Source organism: Haliotis rufescens, unplaced genomic scaffold (assembly GCF_023055435.1).
Source record: "Haliotis rufescens isolate VD_foot unplaced genomic scaffold, xgHalRufe1.0.p SCAF_21, whole genome shotgun sequence".
Classification (NCBI taxonomy): Eukaryota; Metazoa; Mollusca; class Gastropoda; order Lepetellida; family Haliotidae; genus Haliotis; species Haliotis rufescens.
Genome location: NW_025963902.1, coordinates 11,021,504 through 11,038,190, shown reverse-complemented (window position 1 = coordinate 11,038,190; position 16,687 = coordinate 11,021,504). Strand labels below are relative to the sequence as shown.

General features: G+C 40.1%; 1 protein-coding gene across 1 annotated transcript; it reads right to left on the bottom strand.

Moving 5' to 3' along the window:
• Positions 1-340: 340 nt before the first annotated feature.
• Positions 341-16,334, bottom strand: LOC124145751. Its single transcript, XM_046515646.2, has 8 exons — positions 16,201-16,334; positions 11,395-11,510; positions 9,556-9,691; positions 6,488-6,599; positions 4,676-4,873; positions 3,689-3,801; positions 2,911-3,034; positions 341-454 (listed from the first exon to the last, which is right to left on the bottom strand). The coding sequence occupies exons 1-8, from the start codon at positions 16,317-16,319 to the stop codon at positions 356-358; spliced, it is 1,017 nt and encodes a 338-aa protein (XP_046371602.2). The 5' UTR covers positions 16,320-16,334; the 3' UTR covers positions 341-355.
• Positions 16,335-16,687: the final 353 nt, after the last annotated feature.

The following is a 16,687-nucleotide window of genomic DNA, read 5'->3' as shown; positions in this document are numbered from 1 at the left end:
GCAAGGATAAGTCATTACTTTCATGGCAAGGATAAGCCATTACTTTCATGGCACGGATAAGTCATTACTTTCATGGCAAGGATAAGTCATTACTTTCATGGCAAGGGTAAGCCATTACTTTCATGGCAAGGATAAGTCATTACTTTCATGGCACGGATAAGTCATTACTTTCATGGCAAGGATAAGTCATTACTTTCATGGCAAGGGTAAGTCATTACTTTCATGGCAAGGATAAGCCATTACTTTCATGGCAAGGATAAGTCACTACTTTCATGGCAAGGGTAATCCATAACTTGATTCATTAGTTTTTATTATAGTCATCATCATGATTAACATTATAATAGTGAAAGGGAACTTACACAATGTCTAACTCTACAGATGGGTCCACTTTAGGTGTCTTCTGCAATGACTCATCATCCTCGGCCTTCTTGGACGGCATTTCAGATGGGTGAGGCTTTATCAGTACAAAATATGCATATATTTGACACATGTTAATCCACACACCAAAGTCAGAGTAGGACCATCGTTGATGGACTTGAAACAAAGCATGGCATGACTTGGCATATTATTCCTGAAAGGAGTGGTTTATGAACGGTACTTTCCTGTTTTTCAAATTCAACTTTCACCAAATATATTTCACATAAGACATTTTCTAAATTACATTTACAGTAGAGAATGTACAGCATGGACGTATACTGGATGAGCCGACTCTGATACACAACACCCCTTCACTCTGATACACAACACCCCTTCACTGTGACACAAAACACCCCCTCACTCTGATACACAACACCCCCTCACTCTGATACAAAACACACTTCACTCTGATACACAACACCCCCTCACTCTGATACACAACACCCCTTCACTCTGATACACAACACCCCCTCACTCTGATACACAACACCCCTTCATAGTGATACACAACACCCCTTCATAGTGATACACAACACCCCTTCACAGTGATACACAACACCCCTTCACAGTGATACACAACACCCACTCACTCTGATACACAACACCCCTTCACTCTGATACACAACACCCCTTCACTCTGATACACAACACCCCTTCACTCTGATACACAACACCCCTTCACAGTGATACACAACACCCCTTCACTCTGATACACAACACCCCTTCACTCTGATACACAACACCCCTTCACTCTGATACACAACACCCCTTCACAGTGATACACAACACCCCCTCACTCTGATACACAACACCCCTTCACTGTGATACACAACACCCCTTCACTCTGACACACAACAACCCCTCACTCTGATACAGAACACCCCTTGACAGTGATACACAACACCCCTTCACAGTGATACACAAAACCCCTTGACAGTGATACACAACACCCCTTCTCTGATACACAACACCCACTCAGTCTGATACACAACACCCCTTCACAGTGATACACAACAACCCTTCAGAGTGATACACAACACCCCCTCACTCTGATACACAACACTCCCTCATAGTGATACACAACACCCAATTCACAGTGATACACAACACCCCTTCACAGTGATACACAACACCCACTCACTCTGATACACAACACCCCTTCACTCTGATACACAACACCCCTTCACTCTGATACACAACACCCCTTCATAGTGATACACAACACCCCTTCACTCTGATACACAACACCCCTTCACTCTGATATACAACACCCCTTCACTCTGATACACAACACCCTTCACTCTGATACACAACACCCCTTCACAGTGATACACAACACCCCCTCACTCTGATACACAACACCCCTTCACTGTGATACACAACACCCCTTCACTCTGACACACAACAACCCCTCACTCTGATACAGAACACCCCTTCACTCTGATACACAACACCCCTTCACTCTGATACACAACACCCCTTCACAGTGATACACAAAACCCCTTCATAGTGATACACAACACCCCTTGACAGTGATACACAACACCCCTTCACTCTGATACACAACACCCCTTCAATGTGATACACAACACCCCTTCACTCTGACACACAACACCCCTTCACAGTGATACACAACACCCCCTCACTCTGATACACAACACCCCTTCACTGTGATACACAACACCCCTTCACTCTGACACACAACACCCCTTCACAGTGATACACAACACCCCCTCACTCTGATACACAACACCCCTTCACTGTGATACACAACACCCCTTCACTCTGACACACAACAACCCCTCACTCTGATACAGAACACCCCTTGACAGTGATACACAACACCCCTTCACAGTGATACACAAAACCCCTTGACAGTGATACACAACACCCCTTCACTATGATACAGAACACCCCCTCACTCTGATACACAACACCCCTTTACAGTGATACACAACACCCCTTCTCTGATACACAACACCCACTCAGTCTGATACAAAACACCCCTTCACAGTGATACACAACAACCCTTCACAGTGATACACAACAACCCTTCAGAGTGATACACAACACCCCTTCACTCTGATACACAACACTCCCTCACAGTGATACACAACACCCCTTCACACTGATACACAACACCCCTTCACTGTGATACACAACACCCCTTCACTGTGATACACACCATCCCCTCACAGTGATACACAACACCCGTTCACTGTGATACACAACACCCCTTCACTGTGATACACAACACCCCTTCACAGTGATACACAACTCCCCTTCACTCTGACACACAACATCCCTTCAGTGATACACAACACCCCTTCACAGTGATATACAACACCCCTTCACTCTGACACACAACATCCCTTCACTGATACACAACACCCCTTCACTGATACACAACACCAAGACTCCATCCCTCCCACTGGGGCACCATGACCCCATCCTTTAACATGTTTTCCCTGATACACAAGAGGCCATGCTCACCTCTTCCTTGGGAAACTTGTGTTGATACAGATAGAACACATTGTAGAGGTCAATTTCTTTCTGCATGTTGTACTGGTCAAGGCAGGAGATTCCTTCTTCAAACAAGGGCTCCAATATCTCATGCCTAGAGGTAGAAATAATTTCACAATATTGTTGATGATCATGTGAGCAGTGATCCCATGCCATGTGAATATGATGTTGCTCCTAGACATAACCCTTTCAAGTACCATTTATTTCAGAACTGATGTCTATATTTTTGGTGAACATATGGAAGTATAAGTGAAAAGCATTGGTGAATTTACCTTTGTTTGTTTGGTTTTGTTTGTTGTTTAACGCTGCGCTCATCAATATTCCAGCTATATGACGGCGGTCTGTAAATATTTGAGTCTGGACCAGACAGTCCAGTGATTGACATCATGAGCATAGATCCATGCAATTGGAATACGATGACATGCATCAACCAATTCAGCAAGCCTGACCACCCGATCCTGTTAGTCACTTCTTACGACAAGCATGGGTTGCTTAAGATCTATTTTATCCCGGAACTTCACGGATCCACTGTGGACATGTTAGCGTATGTGCCCAGTAGATTGCATTGTGAGAAAATAATCACCAGATCACAATGCTACAAACAGTAGCAAAATGATCTCAAAAGTGACCCGTAACTTAGAACCATGAGTGAGTGAGTTGGTGCTTAACCTGCTTTTAGCAATATTCCAGCAATATCATGGTGGTCTAGTACCATGAACTAGTGAATGTGCCAGCTTCTAATATCTACCTCTGGGTTTCAACTGTTTTACTGCATTGCATCATCGCAGTCATCACATCCTGCAGCTTTTGAAGCCTAGCCCTCTCGTAAGCATCAGAATCATTCTGGTATCTTTTCATATCCTGAAATAAGCAGAAAGATCATGTTGCTAGCAGTAAAACGTGAAAATGAAGCGATCTCATTAGAGATATTGCTTGTGTGAGATCATGCGTCAAGGAGATATCGCTACAATGAATTGCATCACAATGCTTTCCAGACCTTTGTATTTCACCAGTTCCCAGAATCAAATAACATCACTAATCACTTAAGCTGGTTAGCTGTACCTTTTACACTCAAGACATTGGTTATTACGGTTTACAAACTGAGCAAATTGAAAGAATGACTGTGGACGATAAATAGAATCACAACCTTGTGTCTTTTGATACGAAACATATCAACACTCGTCGATAACAGTTCAAAACTTCTTTCTTTGCAAACCTCAGAGTTTAAATCTTTTATTAACTTGTGTTGATATACTTGAGATCACAAGACACTCGGATCTCTATGTATATCTTCCTCCTGCTATTAAACCTGAATTGTTGCTATAAAACCAAAATATTGCAAACGCAAAATCCAGGGATTTAGCTAAAATTTTAAACTAAGTGCCCCTGGCAGGCAATTTAGGAAAGGATTGTTATTTTGTTCAATATTGGATTTTTTTAAAGTTCCTATTTTCTTAAAATCAGAGATATTTTAACATTGTATTTAGAGATTGAATTCAATCTAATGATATAAATTAAGCATTAAAACCTCTTCATCTTCACTGGTCCTGTTACCAGTGACAATAGGCTACCTCCACAAAGCCATAATTAGTTATTACATGAATTGGGAAATATATAATTCAAATTTAGGATTTTTTCAATGACATTTGTTGGAGACTTGAGACCGGATAAATCCCTGTTCTACATTGTATCAATATAAAATATGCACTTTAATAATACTAGGACTAGTCCCTACTTCTATGAAAGTCGTTCGTGTAGATTTTTCCTTTTGCAGTTTTTGTCTGTAGGACGTCTTAGCCCCATCAACGTCAGCCTCCAGTTTCCTCCAGTGAGCCAAGAGTTCCCTAAAGTTTGTGTGAGGGTCCTGGCGAATTTGGGCTGCATCCATCTGAGGCTTGAAGTGAACCATCTTGTCCTTGGTCAGGAAAAAGTCCTGTGAAAGTATGGGAGCAAAAAACTGAGGAATGAACATTTCATAACAGAAACTGTCACATCAAATACCACTTCAAGTAAATGGGTGAGTTACTTACCAAAAGGTTCAAGCTAGATGAACACTCAAGTACGTACAATGCAAATACTGGAGTGTTCATCTAACTTGAACCTCAAGGTTAGGAACTGTCTTACACACTGACAGAAGAAGTCAACTTTCACGTTTCTTCTGTTGGAGTGAGTGAGTGAGTTGGGTTTAACGCCGCTTTTAACAGTATCACAGTTAATGTGGGAGGAAAGCCCAAAGTGATGCAGGCCTCGGGCGTTTACCACTTCAGTGAAACCCACGAACACGGGTATGGTGCTGACAAACCTAGAAACATAATCGGGGCGAGCCGGGATTCGAACCCACAATCATAGATTTCTGGCGTGCCCAAGGGATGCAACTCTGTGAATCGCGGCGCCTTAGTCTGTCATGAAGAATAATACTTTTATTGACAAATATATGTCATTTTGTACAAATTCAAGGTTATTTCTAGCAATGTGGGTGATGTTCAAGGCTAATCAAGGTTGACACTAAAAATCAAGGCTTTTTCAAGGGACCTTTTGAAGCCTGTATGAACCTTGAGAAAACATGTAAATGAATACCTGGACATGTGCAACTTTTATTGTAAGACAGTTATTAACACATGTGACAAACACTTAAAAGCAAGAAATGTTTGTTTGTTGTTTAACGCTGCACTCAACAATATTCCAGCCATAGGAAGTCGGTCTGTAAATAATCAAGTCTGGACTAGACAATCCAGTGATTGACATCATGAGCATTGATCCACGCAATTGGGATACAATGACATGCATCAACCAAGTCAGTGAGCCTGACCACCGGATCCTGTTAGTCGCCTTTTACGGCAAGCATGGTTTGCTGAAGACCTATTCTACCCCAGATCTTCACGGGCCCATTAGTCGTTGGATACGACTGGAATGTTGGTGTTTTGATCAATGGGATGAAACAAGGACTGGTTGGCTCAGAGTAGGAGTGGGGGTATCTCGGTGGGCTAGCACAATAAAACCGGCATTAGTCCAGACTAGTACAAGTAGCCACAAACACACCTGAGTAGTACAAGTTGTCACACACACTCCGGACTAGTACAAATTGCAACAGACACTCCGGACTAGTACAAATTGCAACAGACACTCCGGACTAGTACAAGTAGCCACACGAATTCCGGACTAGTACAAATTGAAACAGACGGTCTGGACTAGTACAAGTAGCCACACACACTCCGGACTAGTACAAGTAGCCATAGAAGTAGCCACACACACTCCGGACTAATACAAGTTGCCACAGACACTCTGGACTAGTACAAGTAGCCACACACACTCCGAACTAGTTCAAGTAGCCATAGAATAGCCACACACACTGCAGACATGTACAAGTAGCCACATGCACACATCCGCAAGCAACATACATTCGAGTGAGCCCACACGTACACACACTCAGACACACACTCAGACACACATCATCACCATGCAGAGATAAGGACTTGGGAGAAATAATCCTTGATACCTCATAGCTGATTGGTCATTACCAAAATCAGTCATATACAAAAACAATCACCTCTTTCAGCTGGTCAATCTCCTTCTCCACCTTGACCTGGCTCTTCCTTGCCCTCTCATACAGAAACTGAATAGCCTTCCTTTTAGCAATAACCTCTTCTGAGTTGATGTAGCTGAGATGAAGATGAGGATCATGAACATTTCTCCATCTGAGTCTTCCAAACTTTTACAATTTGTCACACATATTTTTCTCAATTTATAACATAGCTTTTTTTTGTTTGTTTAATGCCACATTCAGCAATATTCCAGCTATATGACATCAGTCTGTAAATAATCAAATCTGGATCATTCATTCCAGTGATTGACATGATGAGTAGGGCTGGTGATTTAGATCGATAATCGTAATTATCATCGATGGAAGAAGGTTGTGACGATTATCGATATGAATATAATGCTATCGATAATGACATGTATTTTTTCGACAAATAAAAGTTTTTACTGCAACACATTTGACTTATTTGTTTTGCTGTCCTTGTAATTATCGCTAGATATAAACAGATTCACCCTAACATACAGTTTTCTCCCCTTCGCTTTATGTTTAGTCGCAAATAATAATCAAATGTTTCAAAAAGTAAAAAGTTCTGCTTTGAATCGAACGACGACGCCATTACGTGTTGTTAGTGGGTAATTACAAATGTAGTCACTGGCATCTAAATGCGGAGTCAGGATTTTAGAAAATATGTATATTTTTGAAATAGTATGAAGTATCATGATTAAAATAGGTTTCATAATACTTTAATTCTTAAAAAGAATTCTTCCCATTCTATTTCATAAAATTTCAAATTTTATGTCTATTTGGTAACTACGTATTCCAGTCTGTTTCGATTTTTTCAATGATCATAGTTTTCGTTTTTCCCAGTATTCTGAACTCACAGCCCACGTGAGGTCCACGTGGGGTTTGACATTTTTACGATATGGCAGCAAAAATTCCTAATTTCGCCGTTATAATCGCACGATGTTTGTTTAATATCAGTCTGCCACCCAATCGATTACGTATCACACCTGTGAACCTAGTACAACCTACTAAGTAACACACACCTGTACACACCTGACATTCACAATGGCGGAATATTTGATGATTTTTTATCTGAATAGTTTCGTGAATACTGTACATAAATGACAAACGACTATATCAGGTGAAATTACATTTAATTTCTCAATTACAGTATTTTCTTGAGTACAGTGCGCACCCATGTATAATGCGCACCCCCCTCTAGCGGGTTCAATATTTTGGAAAAAAAAGAAATTTGAATATTATGCGCAGAAAAAAATTACACCGTACCCTTTCAGCGAAGTCCGGCACACGAACGGGTGATGAGAAACTTCGTCAGTACAAATTCGAAATTTGAGATAAAAAATCACCAGACATGTTTATTTACCGTTTAAATAGTATTTACTGTTCTGCTAGGCATTGTTTTATATCCTGGGATTAAGATTACCTTGTGTAATTTCTCGTAAACTAAGCCGGAAACAGCAATCAGCTGTACACACGTTTTCTTGGAATCGACCGGTGATTCGGTCAAGACACACCCAATGATATAACTTAATAGGATTTTTAATGCAAGGATCGGCAAAAATTGTATATGAAACTATTTTTTTTATCAAGAATAATATATTCCAATATTTTCTTAATTATATGCAGCCTTTACTAAACATATTTAAAATAGATAATAACCCTAAGCGAAGCAGCTGATCGCTATTCCCGGGTATTATTTTTTACATGGACCCAGTCTGACCAGTCACCGTCAAGGCTCACGCGCACGTGATCGGGAGAATTTCATGTTGACATAGAATCGTCAAACAAAAACAAATATGACTTTTAACAAGTCAAATTATGTCATTTATGTTATATGTATCCATTCTCTGTCAACTAAAGTTCGTTTCAAGACGTCAATAGCGGTATTCTGACCGTGGTTGCTGTTAATAACGGTGAGTTGTGCGATCTTCCGATCGCTTCACACACGATTTCGCCGAAATTAATAAAAACAATATTAAAAGGAATACTCAAGAAAATACGGTATTCTCACTTTATACAAATAATAATTGTCTTTGACGACATGAATCTTAAACTCAGATTGTTCATCGCTAAAAATGCGATGTAACGTGCGTATTGTTGAAACACTGAGCATGCTGAGTCTCCGGAGAAGTGAATTGCCATTTTTCTGTAATGTCATTTTACCAAAATAGAATTCTTTGATATTTATCGATTATTGATCGATATGTGACTACCGATAATCGATCTGAGTAATCCATATCGATAACCAGCCCTAATGATGAGCATCGATCTACACAATTGGGATACGATGGCATGCATCAAACAAGTCAGTGAGCCTGACCACCTGATCCCGTTAGTCACCTTTTATGGCAAGCATGGGTTGCTGAAGACCAATTCTAAACCAGATCTTCACGGGTAACATAGCTCTTCACTTGACATGTTCAGTCAGCAACAGTAAAATAACCTGAGAAGACATCAAGTTAAGCTGCCCCTCAGTCCGATTATTGTTAAAGGTTTAATCTGTCAGCAGAGTTACTTTTTTTTAGCAGTTTGCCATATATCGAAAGAATGGGTTTAACAAGCTTGATTGGTTGGTTGGTTTGTTGTAAAACGCCGCACTCAACAATATTCCAGCTATATGAGGCGGTCTGTAAATAATCCAGTCTGGACCAGACAATCCAGTGATTGATATCATGAGCATCGAGCCAGGCAATTGGGATCGATGACATGCATCAACCAAGTCTGCGAGCCTGACGACCCGATCCCGTTAGTCGCCTTTTACGACAAGGATAGTCCTCTTTTACGGCAAGCATGGGTTGCTGAAGACCTATTCTACCCCGGAATCTTCTTGGGTCTTAACAAGCTTGAAATACCTTCCGATAATAATCAAATATGCATGCTATCATTATTCCCACATATTCTTATCATTTAGGCAAATGTTGAGAGAAAAAAGTCAAATGTTTTCCCTAATTACAGCATGTTTACAATGATCAGGCATGGACCAAGCAATTACAAGCATGTTTACCTCAGTCAAATCCTCTATACCTATCCCACAGCGGACTCATTATACTTACTCTTGAAGGTTCCTGAGAGGGCCGTCTTGGGCATACATGGTGTCTAATAATTTGTTGTGCAAGTCTTGCTTCTCCTTGTAAGTGGCCATCCAGATTTTCATGAGAGAATTGACTTCATCATAAGCCAGGTTGCTTCCTGTTTGTACACAGAAACCAAAATGTAGCTTCTCATGACACCTTTCACTGGTTGAAATCTATTGTTGCTAACTGGACATAACCAGATTCAGCAAAGCTCCAATAGACAAGCCTTTTATTTTTTATTAGAAACTTTGCAAACATTTTTGCCTAAATATCACTGTAGGCAGTCAGAGTAGTACTTGTAGGTCATACCATCACTGAAGTAAAATTGCGTAACGATATCAACAGATAATTGATGTTTTGTTGCTGTTAGAATAAAGATTTGTATACCTATCATTCACAATTTCTTATGAAAAACAGTGATTTTTTTCATTTCACCTATTTATAAAACAGTTGCCCCAAATAAATACTGTCAAAAGACATTTTTGTTCCTTTCTAATTTCAGGTATTTTTGGTCGGTCAGTCTAGTAAACCAACAACAAAAATTATACAGCCCAAGCATGGAATTGTCTTAGCCACTCTTTGAAATAATTTTAAAACCATACAAGACAGACGGGCAGGTAGGTGGTCGAAAATTTCCTGCAGCCAAAAAGGAAAGTTATCAGCCACGGGCAGGCAGGCAGGCAGTTATTTCGGACACTGGTCTCAGCTCTGATATTCCCATATGAATGGAAGTCCAACAATACTAGCATGACAAGATTTAACAAGATGCAAAATGAGGTCAATTTGATGTCAGAGATTGAGCTTGTGAGGTCAAACTTAAAGGTCAAAAGTGAACCAAAAAAGACTTTGTTTTGCCATGATAGATAAAGAGTTTGTATTCCCTTAAAGGTAAACATTTTTTTTAAAAACACTGTAATCAGTATTGTTGAATCTTGTATGATGACCCGGAATAGCAACCATGCTGTCTTACATTGCTCTGTGCACTACCTGTGATTTAGCAAACTTTAATTTACCACAATTAATACTCTCTGACATGTTGTTATTCTTATGTTGCATTTTGTGGGCATCTATCGATGCTCACTCCAGAAATACTAGATGGGATACAGGCAAACCAATGTAATCCTAAACATGACAGATACCCTCAGACAATAGTAATACTTGTTAATGCATATATCACAAAATGTAAGATGACTTTTTTATGCATAAACTGCCTCCATGGTCTAGTGGATAGAACATCGACCAGGAGAGTGGAAGGTCGGTTGTTCGATACCCAGCTACACCATACCAAAATATGCTGAGTCAGTATACTGTGTCTGAGTGGAGTATTGAAACTCCGGCATGGTATCTCAGTGGGCTAGTAGTATAAAACTTACGAGTATCAGCCAGATTTATCTTAGCTAAGATCGTTTCGAAAATCTAGGCCCTGGTATAAGTAGCCCCACACATGCATGCACAGACGGTTGCCACTATATCAGTGCAATATTCTTGAGGTTAAACCCCAGTTCACCTCAGCATGTGATGTATAAACCAAACTGTTATTGGCACAAACAGTAACATTAGTGAGTGGGAGTGAGTATGTTTATAAACTTGAGCCAAGCCAAATCACAGAGAGTGACACAAGAATGAGATTCACAAGTTCACATATCATGCATATTGTATATCAAAGTGGCAAATTGTAGCCTAGGGATGAGGCGTGCCAATACTACAACTACGAGCAAGGCAACCCTACCCCAGAAACATTGACATGAATAATCAAGGACATATCAGTATATGCATCGACATGAGTGATATGTTAAATCAGCATAAAGCGACGCTTACCAATTTGGGCAAGGGCTCTGTCCTTCCACTTTACTACAAACTCATCGTAGATTTGGCCAACTTTCTTCTCCATTTTTGCATGGTCCTTAAGAAGTTTATGGAGATTAACCATTGAACTGAAAATATAAACATAATGACTGATTTGAAGGTAACATTTCAATGTTAATACTAAATTTGAAAAGAACAACTCTTATCCGGAAAACGGGCACAATCCATTAGTAAGATGAGTCAGACAATCAGAGTGTCATCTTCCCGAGACAAGGGAGTTAATTGACTACAAAAATCCAGTTTCCACTCTTGCCGAACTAGGCTTGAATTATAGAATTAACAAGTCTATGCATAGTCCAGTCAAAATCTTGTAACAAAATTGACATCTGGTTTGTAAACAGATGTGTAGAATCTGATTGGTCAATAGGAGGGACATAGAAGGGATATAACTCGTAATAGCCACTGGTGATGCAACGATGATCGCAGTTCGGCAAGGGTGGAAACTGGACTGTTATAGTGAGTTAACTCTCTTGCCCCCTGAAGATGTAGGAGCGAGTATGTCTTTTGTGTCCTCCAGGTGACTGAGGGATTAGAAATGAAACCTCGCTTCTTCATGACACCACCCCACAGAGTTCCATGATATCTTATTAAATCTTATGGTCTCACGCGGTAATTTGTATTCATGTCATCATTGTAGATCAAGCATCTTAAGTAAATTTAGGTCTCTATGTTACTTTAGGATTGACTGTGTATATTATCAGTTCACTGAGGTATGAATCGAAAAACCGATGTGCAAACTGTATGAATCCGCATAGCGGATTCTTACAAAAGCTTGCTCATTGATTTTTTTATTCATACCTCAATGAACCGAAAAACATACACAGTCAATGCTTATAATTAAATTCAACAATGTAAAACATGCTTTATCTACAAAAGTTTAACCAAAAACAGTTGTATATCCAAACAGACAAAAATGACGAGATTGATAAACATTCCAGGTGTAGGAATACATACTGTGGGGTAACATGAATCAGGTGATCGTTTAATGTATACACAGTCAGTAGCCAATCAACGGAGAGCAGGATCAAAACAATGTTCATTGGACCTGTCAATCAAGGAAAGAGGCGAAAAGAACTGCAACAGTCAGACTGTAACGAACGGGAAGAAATATGTCCAGGAGAAGGCGGCTGTTTCAAATAACATGGTCAGTTACCACCCGACTCAAACATTACTTCCCTGATTATGGTAAAACACAGTAGGAAAAATGCTGGTCAGAAATGAAACCCGAAGACATGAAAGTTGAATCGAGGCGAGCGGGAAAAAAACAGGCAAGTGAGCCTGCACGTTTGCTGTTACATTCATTCTCGGCCTTCGGTTTCAAAGGGTAGTTTGGACAATGATTATGCATGAAAGTCGCTAAATGTCCTGTGCATGAGAATACACGTGAGCAGAAAGGGAATTCCCTCGACTGTAATATTGGGGTTCCCCGACATTCCGCAGTAATGAAAGTAGTGCGCCTCGGTGGGCGTGGCTTAATTTTTTACATTCATTGGGAAGTGAATGCAATAACACGTGACCAGTTCAGCTAATCAGAATGCAGGAATTTCAATGAACACAACGAAAAATTAATTATTCGACATTGAAATTATAGATGAATATCAAGGGGTCCTTTTCTTATGTATTTCATGATTGTGTCATGAAAATTAATTGTTGGCCATAAAATGGAATAGTATAAAGCATACAGAGAACTCATTGGAGAGAGCAAAGATGAAATATTTTATCATATACTATTAATACGACTGCCTCCATGGTCTAGTGGTACAGCATTCACCTGGAGAGTGGAAGGTCAAGAGGTGATCCCAGGCTGTGTCATACCAAAAGACATTACAAAGATGGTATTTGTTGTTACCCTGCCTGATGCTCGGCATTAAGGGGCTAAAACAAGGAGTGCATGGAATCTCAGTGGGGTAGCACCCTAAAATTGGCTTAAGTCCGGTCAAGTACAAGCTCTCACACACACACATGCACGCACACACACTGTACACAAGTTAATAGAAGAAAGTAATTGAGTTTTGAATATTTTTTTGGGGGGGATGGGTATTTTACGCAAATCTGTAGCGTGTGCATGCATGTCGCTATATCAGTGCAATAATCTTGGATGCAACATTAAACCAGGTATTGCTTTAACTGCTGGCCCATTGGCCCGTGGCCAGTTAAAATTACAAAGGGCTTGCTGAAACATAAAGAATATGGCCCATCTGGCTAGTCAGTTTCACCCCTTCTCCAAGCATGTTTAATTTTTTTAATTGGACACTACTCGTGAATGTGAATGTGAATGTGAGGTAATATTGATGAGAAAATATTTGTGGAGGATGAGATATATGCCAATCATCTCGGTAGAATGACAACCGCCATTTTGTAATGTTGTGTACAACAACATCTTTAGTTGCTCATCAATCACCCCAAAATAAGGCAAACGGAAGCCAAGATTTAATCTCAGAGTGCAGGTAAAGACGTTTCAGGGGTGAGGAGTTCAAAATTTCACAATCTCATTAAAATCAGATCTTAGTTTTCGCTACCGCTAAACAAAGATCTGAGGACATCCCATTACGGGTCAATTTTAATGAGATTGAAATTTTCAAAGCCCAGCTTGGTGGCTACATAACCACAGGTTCAGCCACTTCATTGCCTCCACCATTTATATGTAGGCCAGTTAGTCTGGAGAAGGGCCAGTAATTTTTAAAAAGAGCAAAATTGGTTGCTAAATCTACCCCTGTAAACCCCATTTCACCTCACCTCACATACTAATACACAGCAGTCGGTGCAAACACCACAAGTCTGAACTGACCACCTGACAATATATTGTAGTGTTAACAAAGGGACAAGTATTAGCCGTGTCTACTAGACTAAGGTTTTCAACTAATAGCAGACTGTACACAATGTTTTTGGATGTGTTCAGTGCCAATATAATATCCCTAATAAACTGCATTCTTGTGCATAATAATGAAAATTAATTAACTGAAAAAATATATGTACCATATTCGACGTAATAAGCGCCCCACTCTAATAAGCGCCCATGGCTATATTTGCTAATATATTGGCTAGAGAACAATCCCAATTAGCACCCCTTCCGATTGATCAATGTACACAAGACTTATTTATTCGTGTATAATACGCACTCGTGTGTTATATGCACCCTTAATTATGGGCAATTAAATTCTGGAAAAGTATATCTGTCGTATCTAAACATTTCAGGCTGTCAGCATGAACCACAAAATTTATCTTTCAACTCTGTTTTTTCACCAAAATAATATTCTAATAAGAGCCCCCTATTTCTAATTTTGAGAGCGCCTTGGGCCCTTATTACGTCGATTACGGTATATTAGTTCCCATTTATAACCATTTAAGCCACTTGAATTACGAAAAAAAGGAAATAAAAATATATTGATAAATAAAAGTGCTCTCATAAACTAGCGCTTGCTATAAAATGTGCGGCAGCAGGCTATATTTAGTAAACAAATATTCAAAACTTTCAACATTGCTGGGCGTATTAATTGACATTGCATGTTGAGATGATAGATCACTGGGAGGAGCTTATGCACACTTGATGACCCCTGACATCACAGGGCATTGTTTTGCTGGTGCGAATGGCAACAAAATACTACAAATTACATCATAGGGTATAGTCATGTGTTTGAAAAGTTTGTAGTACTGTATTCTAAAGGTAGGGCACCACTTGTATACAACTCCTTTAAATACCCAAACAACTTAGGGCCTAGCCTACAGCAATAAAAGGCCAAGGAAAAAATAATACTTGTGTTTCAGGTAACATGGACAAATAAGTAGACTTCTCTGGTGGTTGGCAGTTTTTTTTTTCTTGAATATATTTTGAAATAATGTTAAACATAGACTCAAAACATCCCCAAAATATTTCTAGTGTAAAATATGGTTTCTTGATGGCTGTTTCTAACCATGAAAAAAAACATGTTTGAGACCATACTTTTCATGTCCAGCTCATTTTTAGGGTCCTTCTTGCTAAAAAATGCCTCCTAACGGATTTCGTCACCTTAGTGAGTGCACGCTTATATAAGCAAAACTCCCGAAGAGGGGACCCAAATACTGCAGTTGACCCTTTGTTTGTTGTTTAGCGTTGCACTTAGCAATATTCAAGCAACATAACTATGGTATGTAATTTTTTGTTTGTTTGTTTGTTGTTTAACCTGGCACTCAGCAATATGCCAGCTATATGACAGCAGTCTGGACCCGACAATCCAGTGATTGGTATCATGGGCATTGACCCAAGCAATTGGGATACGATGACCTGCATCAACCAAGTCAGCGAGCCTGACCACCCGATCCCATTAGTCTCGTCTGGACAAAACAATTCAGTTATTGACAACATGAGTATTGATCTACGCAACTTGTGGTGGTACATATGTATGTGGATGTATGTGTGTGTGTGTGTGTGTGTGTGTGTGTGTGTGTGTGTGATCGTAAGATACATGGGTCAATAAATGCTGGAATAAAATATGTTTGTGAAAAGAGCTACGAATTCCTGTGGTTACTATACAGAACGAGTTTGCTTCCAAAACCTGAGATACAATGGAGGTAGGTCTCTGACATCACCGATCATGTCATATAAGCTAATAAAAAACACCAGTTGCAGAGTATTACAACAATCAAATCTCGACCCAATCTTAATTGTATCTTCGATCTTCACAACAGCTGATCATTGTCTTGTGACAAGACGAGCAGCAAGTCAATATCAGAACGGGCCCAGTTTAGTTCATTTAAAATCAGTAACATTATAATATTTACCTTTGTCCACGTGTAAATCTTTGGAGCGATGCTTCTGTCGACGCATGAAAGCATTCAGGCAGTTCCATGTCTTGATAAGTCTTAGCCATGTTTGATTTTTTGCGCCCTTCTGACTCCATAATCCTTTCCTTTCAGACGCTCTGGGGATAATGAGCCGTCGCTAGGGCGCGTCACCGGAGGCAGGCATTTTGATTGGCTGAACCCTGCTCCTCACATCGATAGCGCGGAAGCAAAAGTTACACGCGCTGTTAAGGAGCCTGGGGAAAGACCCCTGCATGAACTGGTGGGTGGAAGTCCGACAACCGTCTTCTATAAGCTGCCACGAGCACACGTAGGACCAACTTGGAATTGCGGCTTAATATTGTGCGCTAAATCGCACAGTCTAACACAAGCGCCATTCACGAAATATCGCGATTATTAATTAACGAAGATTGAGTGAGTATGGTTTTACGCCGCTTTTAGAAATATTCCAGCAATATCACGGCGG